General features: G+C 38.2%; 1 protein-coding gene across 3 annotated transcripts in view; it reads right to left on the bottom strand.

Moving 5' to 3' along the window:
- mtss1 (MTSS I-BAR domain containing 1) overlaps positions 1-15,044 on the bottom strand; it is a 74,212-nt gene extending 59,168 nt beyond the window's left edge. For all 3 annotated transcript variants that reach the window (XM_085353381.1, XM_085353379.1, XM_085353380.1), the window contains exon 1: positions 14,258-15,044. In XM_085353381.1, coding sequence (XP_085209507.1) covers positions 14,258-14,329 — 72 coding nt within the window. In that variant the 5' untranslated portion in view covers positions 14,330-15,044. The remainder of the gene's footprint in view (positions 1-14,257) is intronic.
- Positions 15,045-24,486: the final 9,442 nt, after the last annotated feature.

The raw sequence follows: 24,486 nt of genomic DNA, 5'->3' as shown, positions 1-24,486 counted from the left end.
TCAGATACCAGTGAAAAGCACAATTACTGGTGCAACATACTAACGTCAATGGGATTATCAAAATAACAAAGCCATGTCAGAAATACTGAAAGAGGTTATGCTTCAGTGCCAAAACTATTTTGTAATCAAACCCTCCTGAAACCCTATGCCACAACTTCCCCAGAAATTAGACTACATGTCACCTCAGTGAAACCCACAATAACTGCGATTGCGTTTCCTACCTCCTATGCATTTCCAAAGAAACCGCCAATATTTGAATTGACTGGACGAGGCCAAACTCAGCACCAAGTATTGTTTTGGTGGCAAAATTGCAGAGCAATGTACACACACCACATACATAAGTATAAATAAGTATAAATGATGCTTCAACACAAAAGTGTAAATTAACCATAATGCTACCCTAAGCTATGCGAACAGTTAGTGTTTCAATTACACTTTCTGCACTTGCAAGTTCACTACGGTCTGCTCGAGTCTGACAGACCTGTGAGTCTTTGAGGTTTTGTTCGTTTTTTGCCGCAAGAATTCGGCAACAGAGATTTTACGTTACACTGCATGAACTATGCATTCTGTCCATGTGGTGGACTTCCAAGAAGTACAAGAACAGAGTATAATAACAGGAATGACTATTTGGCCGTCATGTCTCCAGCTCTCCGAGAAAGTACAATCAAGGCATCAAGTAGTCTGAGATGTTCCCAAAACAGTCTGGAAAAATAGCTAATACTTGCTAATACTTCTGCAGTGCACAGCAAAAGTGCTAGAACAACAAGAGATTAAGAAGAACAGAAGCATATATGCATATGCATATATATGCATATATATATATGCATATATATTGCTTGGTTTATTTACTATGTACTGTCTACTTAATAATTCAAGGAGTACTTAAAATAATCTTTAAGCTTTTCTTCTGCGCTGTGTAGCATTTTCCATTGAATTTCTTTCTGTCCATGTAACTGCATTTTGCTGCTGTACAAATATAGTTAAGTACTTTAGGTCTTACTTGCACTTGTGCAGCCATGCGTGCAGCTCACTGCATAGTTTGTGTGTGTGCTTTTTATGCTCCATCTTTTAGAAAACACAAATAAACTGATAAGAGTTTGTGTAGATGTGGGTATTACTGACAGACAGGAGCTGTTATTTTCCAGGACAAGCAGGTTTCACATGAGCTTCAGTTAACAAGCTTAACCTAATGAAAGGATGATATTAAGGCTAAACCTCACTTGTATCCATCAGTCAACATGCAAAAAAAATGCCATTAATTTATATAGGCAAAAAAGACTAATAAAAAAAAAAAAAAGAAATTTTAAAGAGATTTTATTGAAGAGGCTTTGACCATCCTCCAAAGGAAAATCAGACAGCTGTAATAAAAAAAATTTTTAAGACGTTAAAAAAAATTAAAGTTTTTCTATTTGAGTTTCATTTTGATGAAATGGTAAGGTGACACAGACTCATTAGTTCAAATGTGGACTAATCATACTTGCATCCATATTCACTCCCTAAAAGGGCAGTTCTGTACAGGGAAAAACCCTATGTTTACCCTAGTGAAATGGATTAACAGGCATTGTTTGGTTTCCATCTTTCACATAGGAAGCTGAATCAACCAATTGTCTTGCTAAACCAGCAGGACCGAACAAAGCATTGCTGCAAACTGCCCAAACAACCCACAGTTACCTATGACCTCAGTGTCTTTGAGTACACCTAGAAGAGGTGCCACTTTCACCAAGTCTCAGATTATCGGATAAGAATGCAGAATGGTCTGTTTAAATGTTAACTTAATCATCGGAAACTAACCACTGTTTGAGTAAAGCATCAATCTACTTAAAAAAAACAAAAAACATCTGGTCACCTAATGCAAGCCTTCCCATCTTTTACTTCTAATTCCACAGTTTTATTAGTGGAAAAATCCACTCTTGACATGTGTGGGTCTATTGATACACACCTTCTCATAAATCACTGAGTGTCACACCGTGGAAAAGTTATTTGCTAAAACAATATGATGGCTGAAATTCCACAGAAACCAGTTTGAAAGCGAAACCTGGCGATTACGCACCACTAAGATGTGTAAGTTTTACCTTCATTTCATCTTCATTTCATTAACAGAAAACATTGTTGTAGGCTTTTTGGTTGCATTTCATTCTCAGTATCTCACTGACCTACTGGATAATGCACACAATGTTCTAATGAGCTCTTACTCTGAGCGTCATTATTTTTGTTTGTTTTATATTGTTCAATAAATCTCCAAAAATCTGTTGGATGCATGTTTAAACTTATCTAGAAAACCCAGATATACATTTTGAGTTAGACTGACCCATTTGTGAAAATTTTATACTAAAACAGCTAAAAGAAATTTTTCAAAAAAGAATTTTTGTGTTTTTCAGGTTTGAAAAATGTATCTATGCTCAATTCTTAACCTAAAAATGTAAAACTGTATTGTATTATTTATTAGAATTACAAATGGCTAAATGCTCACTTGTAGCACATTCTTACATGATTGAACTTCTGACAAAAAAAGAAAAAAAAAAAAAAAACAACTCCACTATGTTTATAAGAAACCGCTGAGCGACCACAGTCCCCACAGGTTGAAGATGGAAAAGTTACCAGCATCACAAAGGGGGCAAATTTCACTGTCTGGCGGGTTGACTGTGCGTTTTTCCCTGGTAGCTGAGACGGTCGCTGGGTGAGGATTTTAGTCAAAATAGTGCAATTTATGCAGTCTATGCAACACAAACTGTTTAATAAATTACATTTTTCGGGCATGAAAATACTTGCAGACGGTGAAGTTAGGAAATTTTGAAGAGTCCAGTTGTTCTTGATTGCAATATTGCTTGGCTTCTTTTTGGACACAGCCTTTTCCTTCTGGAAAATTCAATCTGAGTTTGCAGCTAAATAAATGACATTTTAATTGCTTGAACAATTTATATCTCTGTGTGTTCTTTATAAAGAACTTGTCCCGTTTATAAATATCAACTGAACCACAGGTTTCCAAAGTAGTATGTCAAAAAGTAATCTGGCAAACCATCTGTCGATACAAAAATCAGTAGCAATAATCCGAAAGCTCACAAACTATAAAGTCCCAGGGGCAGCAGATGTTCACACCTTGGGAGATCTGCATGGTAACAACAGTGGAAGTGACGGATCGTCAAAGCCATCAGTCATGGAGGTTGAGAGACCTTGAGTAATTTGGAGAAAAATGCACCCTTCAATAATCCCACCCACATAAACCTTTAGGGTTTTACTTTCTATCGATTTGTCTTGCTGGCCACAGGCTTTCCTAGTCTTCTTGACTGGAGCCGAACTAAGATGTGAGTGAGCTTTAATTGAAGAGCAAAAACACAAAACTGTAAAGAAAGAAATGGAATGTGCTTGATTTTTTTTCTTTAAATAAAAGACTGATTCATAGCAAGCTATTGGAAATAAAAGACCATCATTCACTGGCACAACCCTATTTTGGTCGCACTTTTAAGGCACAGGAATATCAGTGTTTGTTTTTGAGATTGTTCATTCAATAATGGAAGGGTATGGCGATACTAAAAGAATTTTTTTAAATAAACTAGAACATAACCACAAAGTTTTCTCATCTGGGATAAAGCACAGCTGAAGCTTAGAAGTTAACTTAATAATTACTACGTTAGCTTAAATATATATATTTGGAAATATAAACTAGACATTTTGTCCACTGGCCTGCCAATTATGTCGGAGGCAGTCGGCGCACTCAAAGGAACTGTGCTGAAGGCATCAGAAAGCAAAGGGGAGAGAGGGTGAGACTGTTCAAACAGCACATTGATAGTTTGTTTGACGTTATGTTTGAGTAACACTGGTTGACTCAAAGACAGAAGACTAAAAAGGAGTGGGGGTTGATGGAAGGATGTGTCAACGCGAGTTAATGGTTTGTTCTATAAAGTCTACGTGGTCCACACTCGGCAGTCTGATCTTTTATCTGAATTTCTTTTTCATAAGAAAATGGCAGGGGAAAAGGGACTTTCTCTTCTTTTATTATACATTCCTTGATGTCACGCAAATATTTTATTTCAGTTTGCTCCCGTACACTTCGTTGTTCTCTCCTATGTTTCATGATTTTTTTCTTTGGACTGCATCTTTCCCTACTTTCTTCATATAACATTTGTAATACCATAAAGTTGCTCACGTAGTTTGCTATATTTAAGAGCCAAAAAGGTTACTCCTTAGGGTCCACAAGCACCCGCCAGGCTCAGTCAGTTGATTCCAGACTAAAAATATTATGCTGAACCGTTAGAAGTACAATAGGAACTAAAAGAGATGAGAGATAATATTTCTCTATCCATGTGCTTCCTCTTCATTTATACAACAGTGGCCATTTTGCATCAGACACTTCATCTCAACATTGAATTTTCATATCAGGTAAGCTGTGACTCCAAGATATAGCACTTCTATTTTTCCATCTCTCCAACACAGTCCATGGCCAGTTTCTTTGTGCAGAATGTATCACTCTCATTTTGGAAATGTAGAAATGTAGTGTTCTGCTTCATCCCCAAAGAATATCCTGGTTCACAGTCAGTCATACTCCAACTCTCCTCTCCATAACTGAAAAAGTTGGTACTAGATATGTCCTGGTTAGATCAATCAAACCAGGACCCATAAGGCTGCAGTGCAGAATAAGGACAACCATCTGCTTTCCAAAATTCGAAAGACTAAACCTAACCCCCCTTTGTGTATGGCTTCTCTTTTACCACAGGCGAAGTCTAATGAGAATGAGAATAAAGAGTCTAAAGAGTTCTTTAATTTTGGTGAGATGAGACCCTAAGCAGGCTGCTTTTGCTCAGATGATAACATAGCAGATCAAAATATAATTGTTGCTGTCCCCATTCAGCCCTGTTTAGTAAATGGTAAATGTACTTTTTTTTAAATTGCTAATTATAGATTTACAGAAAAGGATGAAATCCCCAGGCTCAAGAAGTCTGTTATCTACCACTTTATGAGTCAGCTTTGGTTGATATCATAGGCGTTTGTTGCAGCTGCCCTGCAACAAACAGAACATAAAACTGTGGAAAAACATTGTAGTACTTTAAACTCTTTACTATATTATTTTAGGCCCATTAGTTGATGTACTTGTAGTTTCTTTTAACTCTAGTTACAGAAATTCATTAATGCATTGTAGACAGACTGAACAGATGCCTTGAATGTTTTCTGAATATGTGGCTCCTTGTAGTTTCATGTTGAAATGCTCAATATTTCATCACTTCATGTTCTCAAACCAGCAGTTAAGTAATTTTCTTGGCTCTTTCCTTAATCTTCAGTTGTCGTTTTCCAAAGTGCTGACAGGGGTTCCCATTAGGGTGGAGAAGAGGAAGTAAAGGACAGCAGATCTCCATGTGACCATTTCTTTGCATATGATTTGAGTATCTCTTTCTCTTCAGTCTTGCCACTTAATCTCCTTCTGATTAGGCATCCATTTCTCCACATCTCATAAAAAACATTAAGCATTACAGAGCTACAAAAACAAAAAAGATGAAAATTTCCAGTTCTTGAAAGAAACTTTCAACTCTTTTCCTGCAACTAATTAAAGGTTCTGCATCAAGAACTACCAAATAAGTATGTAATGACTACTGTTCATAGGTAATGTATGTAATGATATCCAGGTGTTTGTAAGTTAAATCCAACACCCTCTTTTAAGCTGAACTCCATGCACAGTCAAGTCTGTTGCTGTATCGTGATTCACCAGCTGGATCCTCGTGAGGTTGCGTTTCTGCACGTTAGAACAGATCAGCCTGATCTGAAAGGTTGCAGTAAAATCTGAGAAATGTAGTCTGTTTAAATGAATAAGACGGGCATGATCAGTTTGTCTTCACAGGACTTTTCCTGCTCAAATTTGCCTTCAGGGGTGATTGTATGCTTAAGCATTATTGGTTCGAATATAGTTAAGGCAATGAGGCTAGGTTAGTTTACTCAGGGTTTAAACCAGTGTATTGCAAGCTCAGCAGCCTACATGACCTAAGGTGACCTTCCACAGAGCCTAATAATCTTTCTTCTTTTTTTTTAATAGAAAAGTTATAAACTTATTATCTTACTGCTGCCTTTAACCATTTTACACATAAAACAAAACAGGAAGTTTGACAAAGAGATAATAAATAAGGTTAATGTCATACCTTAATACTGCAGCTAATATCTGTCCACTTGTAAGTTCAGTAATTAAGAAATACAATACGCTAGGCCAGAATGTTTAACACATCTTAGTGCCTCATAAAGGACAGCTTGAACAGAAGTAGACCACATGAATAAAAGCCCTGGATAATAACATTAAAACCTTTTTATTAAGGTGTATGTTTATTATTTTTAGTCAATATTTTCAATGTTGTTCATTTGTTCAGTTATTTATTAACTTCAATATCATATAATTACTGAAATTTAAAATTTACTTAACTTTTAAATTACATGTATATTTACAGTTTTAATTTTATCAAGAGGTTTTTTTAAAGGAGATAAAAGACAGACGGGGGAAAGAGAGGTCTAGACTGCTCACAGGGATTCACAGGGATTTGCATGGTAGCCATGAAGACAGCAACGAAGAGCATACACCCAACCAACACTTCAGTCATGTGCTGACAAAATTAGAACAGGTAATCCTCAAGACAAAGTCAGCTGCAGACAACCTTCCTGACATTTTAGCTGAACTAGAACAGGGCACAACTGTAAAGGGATATTAAAAGAAAACAAAAAGTATTGTTTTTTTTTTATCCTGATTATCTAGTTTTCATAATTGATGAAAGACCAAATTGTTCATGAAATTAAAATCTTATCAATTCCCCAGCTCAACACGCAGTTAGACATTTCTTAGTCCTGAAAAATACACTGGTTTTTGGCAAAGAAGGAAACTTGACACTACATTTAGCTTCAATTAGCTAGCTTATTCTCACATTGGCACAAAACATCATTTTACCCTTGTACTCAGGAAGCTAGCACTCTTTAATGTGTGCAGTTTGTTCATTTTCTCCTTACAGCTCCATTAAGTAATATCTGGAAAAGTTCAGAGCTGCAATGAACTCTGCACACTAATCTATCATATGCTCAGAAGAAAAATCATAACAGTGTAAAGCTGGTGAGCACTAAGCTTTTCTCAGCAGGATTTTACTGTTTTTTAATGCGCTAGAGGGCAGCTTACTGATGACAATGATCGATTTAAAAGCACCTGAATGCATGTAGCTTTACTTTGTTTGATCATTTTATCCAGGGAGGAGGCTCAGGTCTTTGTTCATTGTCTCAACTTTAAAACATCACCTGAGGCACATCTCTTCTTTCATTTACTTTTTTCTTTTTCTTCTTTGTCTTCTGTTTTCCTAATTATCCATTTCTCAACCTGTTATTTCTAATGTCCCTCCTTCAGTTCTGTATTTGCTCTCATTTTAATTATTCTTCCTCCTTCCCTCACAACATAACCACACAGATGACACACCTTTACATGTGAGTTTGTTTGGCCAGTTCTGAAGAAACGCATGCTCATTAAGAGTGTGTGTCCTCGCCCACATTCACCTGAGGCTGCCTATAATCCTGTCAACAACACTAAGACTTCCCTGAAATCAGCCGCTCCCACACACACTAAACTATGAGGAACCATAAACGTTATATGAGCAATGTGACAAATGCAGTGTGACGTCACCAATAAAGACGGGGGGGATACAGTCAGAGCATGAAAACAGAAGTACCAAGGATGTCAGGATGGAAGGATAGATGTGAGCAAAAACAGATGAGTGTGGGAGGTCGATGACTCATAACGCCACTCCTGATATAGCCGAGACAGAAATCAATAATCCGTCTGTCTCTCTCCAGGAGAACTCAAAGGTCTAATGAAGCTGCAGCAGCATGGATTTTCTTCTGATAGGTAACATGTCTTTGCATCAAAGAGGAAGTTGGAGGAGAATATAATAATGAGATGATGAGTTGAGATTAAAACACAGCTGACCACTTGTAAGCTCTATAAGATAATGTAATTATCTTATAGAGCTGTGGACTGGAGCCTCAATTTAAGACAGCACAGAAAGTCTGCTTGCTAAGGAGTCTTAAGTGAATGAACACTGAGAGCCTCTTTAGCTCTTGGACGCATTTCCACACATGCTGTTAAGACAGTCCGTGTGTTAACTGATGATGTAAACATTCTGCCGAGCTCTGTCAGACACAAGTTCGCAAAACTATTCAACAGTTATACTCTGACTCTCCAGCTTTTTTACTCGTGCTATTAGAACACTTCAGAAAATATTCCCCCTTCGTCAGACTAAAATTTCTAAGTGAGCATTAAACTTAGGATTGGGACTTTACTGATACCAAATAATCCAAACGACAAGGAAACACTTGAACTATTAATCTTATATCATCTCAGATGATTTCTTGGCTAAAGTTTGATCTATTTTTTTCCTTTCTTTTCTATGATGCCAATTATCACTGTCCATCAAGGACCCTCAACATGGACATTTACTCAGAAAAAAAAAAAATTACCCTCATCCTCCATTTCCCCTGTGCTAATTTTTTTATGTTAGCCTGGCCATAACTTGCTCAACCTCGAATCTCCCCTCCCCCCCCCCAAATCTATGGATGTCACCTAGGGCTGCCACGATTGGTCGACTAGTCACGATTACGTCAACTATCAAAATCGTCGACGACTGATTCAATAGTCGACGCGTCGTTTGAAGCTTTGTAAGATCGCAAAAGACGCAGGAATGAGTAGTAGGATTTAAGAGTGTAATAACGGACTGAAACAGAAGATGGCAGCACTGCATGTACAAGGATGCCAGCTGCCGTTAAACCCCGAAGAGGAAGCTGTGTCCCAGAATTCATAGCGCGGCCCTGCTCAGTTTCCAACAATGGCGGCAGCTAGTTAGTTTTAATATTACTCTTATTATTCTTTCTGGGTCACAAAATAAACGTTTAACATATTTTCAGGCGAGAATGTAGCTGTGTAAACCTCAAATATCGGCTCAGTTTATCAGGACACCACATATTTTTAAAAGCGCTCCGACGTTTTCGGAGACGTCTGTTACCCACTAGCTCGATAGCTAGCCGGGGGCTAGGTCACTAGCGCCGTGAGAACACCGGACTCCCGGCAAATTGTTTTCAAACCCACTGCTGTCTTTCGCTACTCAGGTTAAATATATATGAGTCACTTAGATAAATTAAAAATGTTATTGTTTGGCTTTTTTTTTTTTTAGTATTTTATTTGTTCCTGAGTAAATCTGTTTGGCTGAGATTAAAGTTATAGTTTTTACACAGCTGAATAAACGTCAAGCAGACAGCTGATTATCAGAAGTGTGAGATGCTTGAGAATATTCTCCGGTGTCCTGTTATATTTTAGATAGCAAGGAGTTTATTAAACTTCACCGAAACAATCTGCAAATTTCATTAAAATTGAATAAACTATCATCTTGTCTTTATTTTTAGTTAGCACCTTAAAAGCTTAAAGCTGTAAGCTAATGATAGTTATATAAGAGCAGATGCTGCTGGTGCAATAAGCTGTACGTTTTAAGTTCAATGGATGATGATCTGATTAGTCGACTAATCGCATAAATAATCGGTGACTAGTCGACTATCAAAATAATCGTTTGTGGCAGCCCTAATGTCACCTAAACACCTAAAGAACATACACCGTTTATTTTATTGGAGGTGAGAGAGAAAGACACTTTAACTCTCAGCAGCGTCTCGGTGTTCGTTTACCAATGGGAACTGAAGGAGCATTCGGATCTAAAAGTTCATTATGCTTGATTCAGCATTGTAATAATGTGGGGAAAACGCACAATCCAACACATTTTTGAGATGATGGTGAAACATCAACCACATATTTCACTGCAATCCATAGTCCATTTAAATTAGGCAACATCCGGTCCTGGGTGTGGGTGTGCATGTTAGTCAAAGCTTCCAATGCTCTCTCTCTCTTAATTTTAAACGATGATGGCCAAATGTAAAGCAGATAACAATGCCACTACCTAGCACAGTTAAGCTGTATTTAAATATAGAAATTAAATTGCTGTATGCAAGTTTGTGCTGTGCAATTTTTTAACTCTAACTTTCATGACACCCTTTCCTTTGCTTTTGCTATTCTGTGGAGGTCAAAGTTAACACCCTGGCAGACAAATTTAATTGAGCTTATATTCATTTATTTTCTCGTTTTCATAAAAATTATAAATAAACTTCAAGGAAATCCACTTAAATGCAATGAAGAGTTCAATCAATCCACAATTTCTCCAAAGTCAGTGAGTAATTAATATCAATCAAATAATCCATAACCCAATATTTCGCAAAATAATTGTGTTTAAGATTTTTGCTGTAAGAAAGAAGAATAAGTGTAAGAATAACCACTCCACTGGAGCAACGCATAACCACATCAGGACATGTGTGGACAATAGCCTGGAAGAAAAGAGGGCTGTTGGTGCTATTATGATTCACTCTGCTGGGCTATGTCATGACACACCCATCACCTTTTTCTGAGGAGTCCATGGGGGGAAAAAATGAAGTTATATTTACCATTAATATCTACTTAATAATCCAGACTGTAACTAGATTAACTGAACTGGTTTCTCCTTTCCATTATGTAATTTTTTTCCTGGCCACCATGAGTTGAAGCACTGTCACTTTTTTTCCTAGCCGTCCAATGGGGAGAGGAAATGCAGGACTACTACTGCACCAATCAACTCTTAAGTCCCATTTGTACAAGTGCCGAAGAGGGAGAGAAGTTTCGTCTAAACACATAAGTGAGATGTGCTAACATTAAATGACAACAGCATCCAGTATAAAACTCTCACACAGAGCTGAATTGACACTAGTGTAAATAAATTAGGTAAATAATGTAAATACGCGGTTATATTTGTTTTTATTTAATCCATCCTGGTCCTGCTAGTTCCTGATTTATTCTCTTACACAGGAAATAATATTCTCATGTTCTTCCTTAAAGTCTGATGAAAAGCATAATCTACATAGGGATAATCCTGACTATTAACACCGGTACTGGATCAGTACTTAGTAACAGAACTGGAAGAAGTTGGATCAGTGCATCACAAAATGACCTACAATCTGCTAAAAGCATCTGTGCCTCCCTGCCTATTGGTTAATTCAGAAGTGTGAAATCTTCACAGGCACGTTATGATGCCCGGAGGAGAGATTTATCTGAAGAGAGACTCTACTTAATTAGACATGACTCTGTGTGTGTGTGTGTGTGTGTGTGTGTGTCAGATGGTAGCAGTGCCCCTATTGGGTCTGTGCCATGTTGGTGAACCAGGATATGATGCCACACACGCACATACACTCGATCATAACCATTCCTCTTCCTTGTTATCTGACAGCAGAAGTGACTCATGTGTACTGCTTGCTGTTCTCACCACAGGACGTCTGCAAGTTCCATCATGTTACGCGCAAAACGTTTAACTAATTTTCCTCAGACTCTTCATCACACAGAGATCCAGTAACAGACAACAAACACTCACTCACTACAGCAACATGACCCCTCTATTAGAGATGAAGGTCTGCTTCAATCAGAGGTGTATTATTCAGTCCAAGAATGTGCATTACAATGTTGAGAAAAATAAAAACAGCTCAAAGTAGAGCTGCTATAGCTTCCGTGAGTCACCCGAAGATCCATTGTTACACAATATCGCTGTATTTCTGAAGACTGAATCATCTGCTGTAGGTTGTTTTCGTAACAGGACACCAGAAAAGTGTACAATGAAGGAATCCCAACAAGTTGCTTCTGTTCATCTGCACGTAGCGAAGAAGTCACTTGGATGAGTTATCTGGATGATTGAGCACGCATAAAGATACAGTGAAGCAAGTTCAACACAAACAACCTTCTTTTGCATTACCAGGCTTGACAAAAGCTAAAACCCCCAGTTGGAGATGGCAGGTAACACAACGGTGGTTTTCAACTTCCTCTGTTAAGCATCTGCTTCAGGCTCTGTGCGCGCTCACATGTCATATAACAAAATGATCCCTATGAGTGCCACCTACCACAATATTATCTACATAATGATGACCTATAAGAAACATAAAAATGTATAACAATAAAATGCAACGCTGTTACAAATAAGACAAGCTAATGGAGAAAATCAATACTCTAGTAAAACGTTTCAGTTTTCATTATTATTTTATGGCTGAGTATGTGCTTTTAACAAGATGGTGGCGCATTAGAGTTCCGGTACATTAACCAGACACATTTAAACATTAAATGTTACTGTCCCATAGAATAATAAAGTAGACAATTAATTAATTTGACCGACTGACTTGGTATTCTTGCTGTTTGTTCTGTGTTCTAGCACCTGCAGAATGAAGTATTAAAATATGTACACATTTTTGCATCACCAGCTGAATCCTGCACATCACAGTGAGAATACAAAGCAGTCTTTATTCATCAGGCTGCACATTTTAACATTTCCCCAACAAACAATCTATATTGCACACAAAACGTGCTATGAATAAAGGAAACAGTGAAAACCTGGAGCTTGCATGCGATTTCAAACCAGACTGAACATAACCTGCTCTGGTTATATGTTCAGCAGAAGTTATGATGGTGATTTAGCCAGGTAAGGAGAGAGCAACTTCCATGACACAGAAAACTCTGACTTTAAGCTTTAGAATACCTTGCTAACCTATTAATCTTACTTCTTACCACCCCCTCTGACAATACATAATAGCAAATACTGACAAAGAAAAAAAAAAGTTGTTATTGAAGAAATATATCAAGAACAAGGACATTTGGGCTTAAAAATAAATAATTAATAACAGGTACACTCAAGTACACAGCCATGCTCAAAAGTACAGAGATCATCCCTATAAAAACCAAGAACAGGACTGAATATACATCCATTACTCCCTTCATGGTCACCTCCTGGTCCAACAACATGGCTCAATATGCCTCCCAGTATACAGTTCCATCTTTTAATCTGTAATTCTATGGTAAAAATGTAAATGAGAAACATAAACTGCTCTAGAAGACTGCCAAAGTTACCTTACTTAACAGTAAGCTATGGATTTTTCTGTAAATTAAAGGTCACTTAAAAAAAGTTAGAAAAATCTTGGTGATTTGGTAAACAGACTGGTACTTATATAATGGTACTCCTTTCTACAGGAAGAGCTAGGGATCGATCAGCTGACCTTCCCATTGGTAGACGACCCACTGTACTCAACCCAACCTTACCCAAATATAGACATTTTGGCACACCAATCGGACCGGACACCTTTTTTTTCTTAAACATAGCACAATGGTATTATCCTATGTTTTTAATGCATTGCATACATTACCTTCATTTTGGCATGACCTAAAAGCCCAAACAAGCACAGCAGGCTGAGTTTACTTCAGATCATATTTATGCATCTATTTTTATAAGCTGAGTTTAAAGGAAATCCACAGTGAAAAGTAAAATTTAAAAACTCCCAAAGTCTGATTAACTGATTCCAAAATGTCAACAAATGGCTAAACCTGATCAGTAAAAATCACCCATGCCCATGCCAGTGCCAGTACGTGAAAGGCCAGTAGAACCAGAGCCATTTGCTGCCTATTCTGGACCAAGGGGGGGAAGAAAAAAAAGAGATGAGATTGGAAAAGAGAAGCTGCTAACTATGAACATCTGAGAGCAGTGGAACTCAGACAGACAGGCAGCAAAAGGGCAGAGTGCTTGACAAACATCAAAGGGTGCACAGCTGGTAAAATCCACCCCCATCCAGCTCTCTTACCCTCTCAGATGGCCCACTTCCAGTTTTAACCTCTGCTCATTCATTACCTAATCAACATCAGCAGCACTGCACATCCAGAAATCCCATGTCAAGCCTTTAATAACCTAAATTTCAAGCTTACTCGTGCTTTCCTGAGACTCTATATTTTAAATTCCACTTTGTTTATGCATTTTTTAGATGTTATGTCCAAATCTGTCCCAATCAAATAGTTCATGACAGTCATAATTATATATATATATATATATATATATATTTTTTTTTTTTTTTTTTTTTTTTAATATATATATATATTTTTTTTTTTAAGTGTAAGTCTCACGGAGAATAAATAGAACTGCCAAATCAGCATTGCAAGGGTCAAATCTTCAATACAATATTATAACAGGCTTACAATATTACAGGCTGCTGCCATGAAGTTACTTAATATGAAGCAGATATGACTTTTGAAGTCTGATATTACAGGTAACCCAATATATTGGGATAAGTATGCAAAAAATAAAGGGGAAAAAACAGCTTGATTAAAAAAAAAAAAGATGTAGCGACATGTAATGAGATGACTTGTATGTCCGTTTTTTTTTACCTTCATGTCGTTCATGATGAGCTGGAAGAGCCCTCCCAAGGCGCTGCATTCTTTCTCTATTCCCGCATCCATTTTTTCCACAGGCTTGGAAAAATCCTTCTCAACTTCACAACAACTTTTTTTTACCTCCTCCTTGAAGAGAAAGAAATAAAAACTTCCAGCAAAGTGTTGAGAAACTCCAAAAGAAGAATCAATTGAGGCTTTTATTTAATATAGGGAGCGGAGTTACAACACCCCGAGGGCAAAGTCCGCTTTTTAAAAAAAAAACTGTTTAAAAACAGCAGTGGAAAAGGAAGAAGGGGGGAACACACATGAGTCCAATCCGAGGTACTAATGCTGGGCTTCAGTCAGCCAATGCTACCAGCCGGCCAACTTGACAAACCTCCGAAAAACCCACACATCATGCCTGAACCAGCAGCCTTCTGTCTGGAAAATGTCGGGCACTGTTTCTAAACTTTAACCCCGCTCTGCGTTCACTCCCTGCGGACGGAAAGCCCAGCTAACCACAGCGAGCTAGCAAACCCGGCTAACTCCGCTAGCAACCTGTGTGACTGCGCGCGCGTGTTTGTGTGTGTATGTGCATCCAAAGGAAAACACGCGCGCGCACACAGTCCGGGATCAATCCGTTGGCCCAAAAATAAACCGACGCGGCTTTCAGCTGATGTGCTGCTCAGGTTTAACGTTCTGAAAGTCGTTGTTTCCAGGAGTGTATCCGAGTGATTTACGTTTTCCTCCTGCGAGTTTTAACGACAGACGCTGCCCCGTCCTTCTCTCCTTACTCCAGTGGGAGTCCTAACCTGAAGTGAATGAGCGCGTCCGCGAACTGCGCATCAAGGTAGCCGAAGTGACAGCGCCCACATCCCGTCAAGAGTTTCACAATAAAAGCCATCAATCTAAAATTTCAGTCACTGTAGTTTTTTTTATTAGTTTTAATTTTTCTGTCATTTCGAAATTGCGTTTTCACGTTTCGGCGAGTTATAATTTAAAAAGGACCAAACTCACAAAGCACTTGCTGTTTTCTTATTTGCTTCTTTCATGTTTTTACTGGCTGGGGAACATGTGCTCAAAATTTTGAGATGGACATTTCCAGTTCCCATTGAAATCTATACATGTAACGTTAAACAGTATATTTAATAAATTCTAAAAGGCACTTTTTGTTTCTTATTTTACAGGAAATTTATACATTAAAGCAAGGTAAGTTTTTCAGCTCTGCGCAGCTTTACTTGATTAAAATTACCTGCCTGTTCCTGTGTGGAAATGAGACTTTAAAACAAAATGCATTTGAAATACAAAAATATTGTACATGGAGGATAATAGCATACAATCTCTTCTCATATTACTAATTGCCTAACCACACGCCAGCAAGCACCTGAAGCCCACTGAACTAGTTTGTGAACTGGTAATTTGAGATGAAATTACTTTTAATTTAAGATGACTTCTCTTAGATAGTGAAATTTTAAATAGAGTGCTCCATCAGTACTTTAGGAGTTTGTGACTGCATCTACAGATTGACTCATGTGGTCAGTTTTAACCGCTAATTGTTGCATATTATTATGGATACCAATTTTTTTTGCCAATCAGCACTCTCATCTCAAGCAGTTCTTGCCTGGAATTTATTACCTCCAAATATGAATATGTTGCCTTAAAATGTTTCCTATTGAACAATCAATTAGGTCACATGATCTGACAACAACAGCAACAACATTTATTTGTTTGGGATAACTTTTATAAATTTATTTTGGGGTTTTTTTTTGTTTTGTTTTTTTTTTTGGTATTTTATTCTAATAAAACTCTTTCCTGGCTGGGGACTCCAAGTGAAAATTAGTCTTCTTGGCTAAATGTGATAAATGGATATTTTGCCTCTGTGTGAAGTTTATTAAACCATTATACTTTTACCAAAGTTCCAGTGGCGGCAATTCATTTTTATTTTGTAAGCAAACAAATAAAATAACTCACTTTATTTTTGTCCTTAACATCTTGCACAATCCCTTATTTTATATACAAGAAATTATCTTGAAAAGTTGCATTTGAAATGCATTGATAAGTAGACCTGAGTCAAAATGTGTTTTTAAAGGTTTACTTTGTTGGGGCTTTTTATTTGTAGTGCTACGTAATTTCCTGTCGAAGCAGCGTTCGGCTCACTTGAAGCTGCTGCCTCCGTGCATAGTGGAGGTTTGTTGTGTGTTGAAGACGCGGCAGTCTGCCGGGGCGGAGCTACAAGCTGTGACTTTAATGTGACTTTACTGGGAGATGACAATAAGAGCTAAACTGGTCATCAGCCAGTTTAACACGAATGGAGTCTTTGCAGAAAACGTACTTGTGTCTGTTTATTCATCACTTCTGCCAAAACTGACTTGTAGCAAGTTGTCTCTAAAAATCTGAGAATCGCACTGTGTAACGAGGTATTTACTCTCAAGGCTTTACCTTAGCCTCCACTGACACTGTGAGGAACCTTGGAGTGAGTTTGGAGCAGTGTAGGTCCTTTAACTTGCATATTAAACAAATATCTAGGAATACCTTCTAGAGCAGGACAATATGGCCAAAAATATTTATCACAATATATATTTGAACATTTGCGATAATGATATAATTGACGCGAGACAAAATACTTTACAGGCTTTACACACTTCACAACTTTATTAGTGCAAAAAAAACCCATCAATATATTTTCAATTAAACAAGCAGTTATTTTTTATGTGCATTAAAGCTGTATAAAATTTTAACAGCGCAAATGCAAATTCCTTGCTGACGTTTTAACCAAAAATAATTTCCAGTGGAAATTGGCCGACATATCCATATGTTGAAGCACAGTACCTATCACTCCGCAAGGCTCCTGAAATGGTAGCCGTAATGCTCCGACTGTCATGGTCCTGGGCCATGTGGGCCCAGTATTCTTAGTTTCTTATATTTTTGTATTTCGTTCCTTATTTAGGCCATGTTTCCTAAGTTGTCCTGTTGTGTTGTTCCTTATTTGACTTCCCCTTGTGACTTTTATCCCCTGTGTGCCCCTCTATGTATCTGTGAGCCCTCATCTCCCCTCCTTGTTTCATTCCATGTTTCCCCAGCCCACTATGCCCGCGCTCTCTCTCTCCTCCTGTTTGCACCTGTGTACTTCCTGTTTTACTTTGACAGTCTCCCGTCAGTGTTGTTTACTCCTGCCATGTCTTGTTATGTTTATCTGTGTCAGCTGTGTTCCCATGTGTGGCCACTTCCCCTGATCATCCCTCTTGTGTATTTAGTCTCTGTGTTTCATGTAGTCTGTGTCGCGTCGTCTGTGTTACCACCCCCTGTGTTCCGTATCTCCAGCCATAGCTTTTCCTTAGTTTATGTCCAGTTTAGGTTTCTGTTTGAACTATTACTCTTATGCTGCCCTCACTCTGTTTTGTTCCTTTCATCAGCCAGAATAAAAGGCTCGCTTTTGTTTAACTCCACTCCTGCATCCTCGCTTGTGTTCGCTCCTGGGTCCACCACACACATTTCCGCACGGTCTGCCTCCGCAGACCGTGACACCGACAATGAATCAAGCCATGCGGCTTTGTAGCTTATCAAAGTCGTATTAAAACTAGTGCTGTCAGCGTTAATCTTGTTAAAATGACATTAAAGCCATAACCGCGTTAACCCGGATGCCCAGTGTGTGGCCAGGTTTTTTGGCTGCTTAGATGTTCTACCAAAAATTGTGCTTTGGTGTGTATCTGACAGACAAAAACCAAACCAGTTCCACACCACTGAAGTTGGCACCATTTTTACAAACCAATTCGGGTTTATCTGTTTCAATCAACGATCCGCTTTCGCCCTTCTAATTCTCTGTCGCCGCCATGCTTTTTCCACCATGTGTGTATGAAAACAAAGGCACTGCGCACTCGTTTTACCCATATTCTATCGCGATATTTCATTTTCTTATCATTGCCTAACATTATACCGGTGTTACCGTGAACGGTATGATATGGCCCAGCCCTAATACCTTCTATCATCTGCACATTATTGTTAAAACAGCATTAAATTAAAATGATGCAGAAAAATAAGTGCATTTGTTACTTTTAGGGTGGACTCTTGTAATTCTTTATTGTCAGGCTGCCTTAACAGCTCACTGAAGAGCCTTCAGTTGATCAAAAACATGTAAGTGAGAGTACTAAAGAAAAGATATATCATATTTTTTCTCATATTAGCTCATTTTCATTGGCTCCTTATTAAACCCACAATTGAATTTAAAAATCTCTTTCTCACAATCAGATCCCATCATATCTTAGAGAACTCATAGTAATAGTGTGATAGTATAGTATAGTAATAATATTAACATAATCGCTGCATAATCGCTATCAGACTGCAGGCTTACTTGTGGTTCCTAGAGAATTGAAAAGTAGGATGGGAGGCAGATCCTGTGGAACCAGCACCGAGTCTGGATTTGGAAGATAGACACCATTTTTACTTTTAAGATCAGGCTTAAAACTTCCTTTTTGATAAAACTTGTATTTAAGGCTGAACCAGGTGACCCTGAACCAACTTTTAGCGATGCTGAAATAGACTCAGCAAGCTGGGGGACTTCCCGTGATGTAATCAACACTTTTCTCCACTCCCTTCTTTTCACTTCCCATGTGTTTATATGCCTCTGTTTGAGGTGTCTTCCTGTTTATAAACAAGGTTCTGTCTTCCCACTACCACCAAGTGCTTGCTCATAGTGGATTACGAGATTGTTTTAGTTTTTCTCAAATATTGAAAGATCTTTATTTATTGTATTAAGCACCTGAAGACGACTGTTGTGAAGTGGCGCTGCATATGAAATTAAATGAAGTGAAATTAAAAAAGAGGAAATAGTTACAGTTTCCAACACCTGGTTTGCAGTTCAGTGAGGGCCACCTGATGATTTGCTACCAGGTTTTGCTTATATTATTCTCTAACGCTTCGCCTCTGAGCTGTCTTTTCCACATTTGTCCTGATGATTATTTAAAAATTTGGGAGTTGTGTGAGTTGGATTACATTTATAGCACTCTTGTCCGTGAGGAGCCACAGATGCATTTGGCTTCAGAAATCCTTGTCTCTGAACGGTTTAGTGTGCTCAAACCATAATGCCTGCACAGGAAAAAGGCGTCTCAAGGGTCATGTTATCTTACAGGCCACACTTGCTGTTTTTAATTCTTAAAAAAATTGAAATTAATCATTTGGAGTCATTTGTTTTCTTGTAATTATAGTGGTGTCCAGCTGTTTCCTCTTTATTGTCTGCAGCTGAGTGAGACTTTTTTTTTAGATTGCAGCTTTAAGAAACAAATAACCCAACAGTCACATCCAAGCCATGGACCAATTAGCCAGATGTGAAAGTAGGTGACTGACCTCTGTTTTTTCATTCTTGACGCAGGTCTTTTGACTGAGAACAGTCCAGAGGAAAGCACCATAAATGCTTTAGAGGAGAGACTTTCTGAAAATGTGGCTCTTATTGCCATTTATGGCAGGCAGGATTTTTGTTTATAAGTGCAGAACAACATTTAATAAATGCTAATATTTATAAATGGAACCTATTATGGTTTTCAGTATTTTTATGTTGTCATGTTGGACGTTCGTATTATGCACAAAGTTTCACATACTAAGATCATCACGCACACAAGTAAATATGGTAATTACAAATTCACTTCAGACCAGTCCAGCTCTATCTTAGAAAGAGCAAAGAGCTCTTTTCTACTCTTTGTTCTTGATGATGTCACAGAGGCCATCTTCTCAGGACATTTTTGCTGTGAGGCAACAGTGATAACCACTACCCCACCTTGCTGCCCCTGCAGAAGAGTCCAATGATAAAAAAAATATCGAGATTGAAATGAGCATAAAAAGCATTAAAAGCATAAAAAAGCATTGCAATGTTACTATAACTGGATATAAGTAAATAGTGCATTGATTTTTTTGTAAATCCAAACTCAGTCATTCAGCTCAAAAGTTTATTGCGAACAGCTCTCACAAAACCTTTACTTATGTAGGGTTATGAATAAGTTTGAGTGCATCTTGTTGCTGTGTTTTGTTTTTTTAATGTGGTTGCTGTTGTTAGTATGAGACAACAGAAAAGCCACACAAATATTGTTTTATTACCTACTAAAAATAAGCCTCATGAGCAATGCATGCTTGGCTAGTGAACTTGAACAAAGCTGTATAAACCTTAAAACCTTAGCTGACTTCACATAGGAAATAAAGTCAGGGTTGTGTGGGATGTGAGTAAAGATTAAGCTCTGATGTCATGTTGTTCTTTTTCAGCATTTTGGTCATCCGAACTTTTTTGAGCATTTTCCCTTTTGTGAGTATAAGATTTTGCTCCCCATGCCCAATGGAGGGTTAATATGACTTCTTAAAATGACTTCTTTTAGTGTTACCTTTGCCCCCAGGGCTAGGGGGTTGGGGTCATTCTGTGTGGAGTTTGTATGACTTTCGTTGTAGGAAATGCTAAAAATACAGTCTCCTCCCAGATTCAAAATTAGCTTTGGATGTGGGGCAGATAAAATCCATAGAACAAAACATGCTATTAATGTGCAAATGTGGCTCATAGACTAAAGAGCTTTGAATATTCAGAATCACTTATCTTTAATAGTAAAACTATAGTTGATACTTGTGTTTATGATGTGGTGGCTGCATATTTTGTACTATGTACACATGTACTGTTTTTGCATGTCTCAAAGATGACCCAAATTTCAAGTAGTCTGCGTAATGAAGGAAAATGCTCCCATTTCCCAATGGAGACAGGTGTTGTAACATAAAAGAGGTCTTCATAGAAGACTTTTTGGCTGTAGCTCAGGTGGCAGAGCAGGTCAGCCACTAATCAGAAGGTCGGTGGTTCGATCCCAGGCTGCCTCCTGGCTGCATGCCAAATATCCTTGGGCAAGATACTAACCCCGTGTTTGCCTACTGGTGGTGGTCAGAGGGCCCGGTGGCGCCAGTGTCCGGCAGCCTCGCCTCTGTCAGTGCACCCCAGGGCAGCTGTGGCTACAACGTGGCTTGCCATCGCCAGTGTGTGAATGGGTGAATGACTGAATGTAGTGTGAAGCGCTTTGGGGTCCTTAGGGACTAGAAAAGAGCTATACAAATGCAGGCCATTTACTTTTTTTACATTAATGAGCATTTAAAAATGTCCATATATGTGCTTGGGTATTGTTGATAAATGCTAAAGCCTTCTCAGATGTCCCATTTAGTTCTTTTGTGTTGGTCTGTTCCGGTTTTAAGCACCACTGTAAGCGACAGGAAACCACCATTAAATGACTCACTAGCGATTATGCGCTGTCAGTTCACTTAATCAAACATGCAGGCTGTTCACATTCACTCCATATTTATTATGTGGCAACGAGTACATAATAAACACAAAGTGTGTACGAATGTTTGTGTGTGCGTGCATCTGTGTGTGTCTCAGTGTATTTTCCTGATTCACCCGGCAACAAGCTGAGTCACCACTACACCAGCCTTACTACCAATCTTGTTCCCATGGCTACCAGCATGCCACAATGGTATGTGCTCATGTTTGAAAGTAAGTAAGTAAGTGTGTGTGTGTGTGTGTGTGTGTGTGTGTGTGTGTGTGTGTGTGTGTGTGTGTGTGTGCCTAATCACTGACTACCATATACCAAACACAAATGTGGTTTACATGGAGACCAAAACATCTGCTCAGAATAATGTAACAACAATAAAGCAGCAATTGTTCTATTTTTAAACCAGAGAGAAGGTTCACTTAGAAATTTGATCAAACATCTGCAAACACTGAACATCATTGTGCCTTTTTTAAAAATAAAGTTAGACTTTTCAGAGGTAGCACATGAGTTACACAGAACAAAAAAAATAGTTGTGGAGAAAGAGATCAGATTCTGTACTCAAGTAAAATAATCAGAGAAACAAGGAAAAACATTCAAAAATGAATTTTAGGTTGAAGTATAAATGTGTTGCATTATATTTTAAGGTGTTTTTTAAACCAGTTATTCATATCAAATGATTTTTTTGCTGTTTTAATTGTACGAATGAATACATCAACACATAAGGTGGAATACTACGACATACTAAACCACTATTGTTGAACTGACAGTTTTTCTAATGAGCTAAAAAAATATCCTTTAGGAGGATAACCAGCAGCAGATTTACTCTAATTATAACCACTTGAAGTGATGCTGCAGGAAACATTTGTTTGTTCTCCACTGCAATGCCTGAAACATATTTTTACATAAACTCATTTGATGTGTGTATTTTATATCTATAGTCTAAACCGATTAATCGACAGGGTTCAATGTTTCCTTTGTCAAATGTCATGTAAGAAAATTATTGTTAAATTTAATCTACAGGGTGGCCCATTTATATGGATACACCGTAATAACATGGGAATGGCTGGTGTTATTAAAGTCCTGTTTGTGGCACATTAGCATATGTGAGGGGGCAAACTCCTCAAGATGTGTGGTGACCATGGTGGCCATTTAGAAGTCGGCCATCTTGGATACAACTTTTATTTTTTCAATAGGAAGACGGCCATGTGACACATCAAACTTATTGGTAATGTCACAAGAAAAACAATGGTGTGCTTGGTTACAACCACAAACTGCTGGCTGTTCATCTCTGGTTGCGTCTTTAAGTTCGTTTGTGTTTGTCCCCACCTTGTGGTCAATTTATTTTACTGCAAACCAGTTCACTCTTCAACAGAAAAATGTTCTGACAATAAAACAATAAAATGGGTGAGTTAGAGTTTCAAGAGTTTGTCTTTTTTTTTTTTAGTATTACCTGATGATGACATCAGTTGCTGTCTCTATAGACTGTATAGAGTAATGCCATGAGACTGAACATGGAGAAGAAATCACTCAGTTGTTGGTGAAGAAATAGCACCAGGAAATTATTTCCCAGGTGGCTCATTCTAACTTGATGGCTGGTTAAATGAGATATGATAAAACTCAGGATAGAATAATGACCTGGGCTGTGTCGTATTGTGCTAATATGTCCCGAATTACAACTAGTTAATAAGCTGTCAATTCCAAAAGATCCTTTACCTTAAATAGAGGTCTCACCAAAGTGTGCAAAAAAAGATGTTTTGTGATGGTTTGCTGTGCAACGGAATGTGCTAAAGCAATGCCTTTACACGACATCTCTGCAAAGGTAGTGACCCAAGTATGAACTGCTGAATATTAGACAAAGCATATAAAATTTATGACTTGTAGGTTCATACACAATGATGAATGCAGTGGCTCAACTTTATGTTGTTTGCAGTGCAGGAGTTGTTGGTGGGCTCCATGGGAAAAGAAACACTTGTTTAGGAAAACTGGTAGGGAGGGCAGGGGGGGGGAATTAAATTCAGTATGTTCTGGCTCTGAGAGTTATCAAGGTAGTTTACACTGCATAATTTGCTCCAGGGCAAGAAACAGCAACATTACAATACCAAGCTTAGAAAACTTGCAAGGGGAGATAGTTATATTGCTTTCATCTTTAGCTCTAAATTGCTCACCAAGTGGGACACACCTTCTGTGGTGTCACAGCGAATGAAACAAAAATCATAAACAGTGAGGCTGGGGGAGTGAGACTCATCTGTATGTGTCAGTGCAATCAACATGCTACCAGTTCTTGCAGAAAATTAAAAAAAGAACTGAAAGCTAGTCTGAAAATGCAAGATGGGTTGTTATGATATTCTTATCTAGCCTCATTGTTCTTGTGGTTAAGAAGATTTGGTCTGTACAGTTCTGTATGGATTTTGTCAAGTGAATGGCTCAGGATTCAGATTAATCCCCAGGTTTTTCAGAGCCCAAAGGGACATCCAGACAGGAGCTGATTTGCTCATCATCCATCACTTTGTCCCTTTGGCGGTTGGTTGCTAGAGTTGATTGAAGACTGCAGTTGCCTAGGTAACCCTGTAATATATTAACATATCTATCATATGTCAGTCAGTTGTATCCTTTGTTTTCATTGGTAGTCGCTCAGTCACTTGCCTCAAAGTTAAACTTGGGATATGCCTACTTTCTATCACCAACCTTTTCTTCACCCATCATTGGTCGACTTTCTGTGGTCTGTGGTGATGTGATCACCTCATCTCTGCACACTTCCTGTGTGAACTCCCTTTAGGAAAAAAAAACTTACGAGCTCATGACACTTAAATTTAGGTTTCCATTTAGGGCTACAACCACCTTCAATTGCTTCATGAACCAAGTGCCTCCAAACTCCATATGCAGCCACCTATTTGGATGATGTCATCATTCATAGCAACAGCCTGGAGGAGTGGGGATGAAGTCTTTGAAGCAACATGGGCT

The sequence above is a fragment of the Diplotaxodon limnothrissa genome, linkage group LG5, assembly GCF_057381915.1.
Source record: "Diplotaxodon limnothrissa isolate DT_005_m linkage group LG5, D_limnothrissa_male_GT1.1, whole genome shotgun sequence".
In the NCBI taxonomy this organism is placed as follows: domain Eukaryota; kingdom Metazoa; phylum Chordata; class Actinopteri; order Cichliformes; family Cichlidae; genus Diplotaxodon; species Diplotaxodon limnothrissa.
This window is presented reverse-complemented; position numbering and strand designations above follow the sequence as displayed.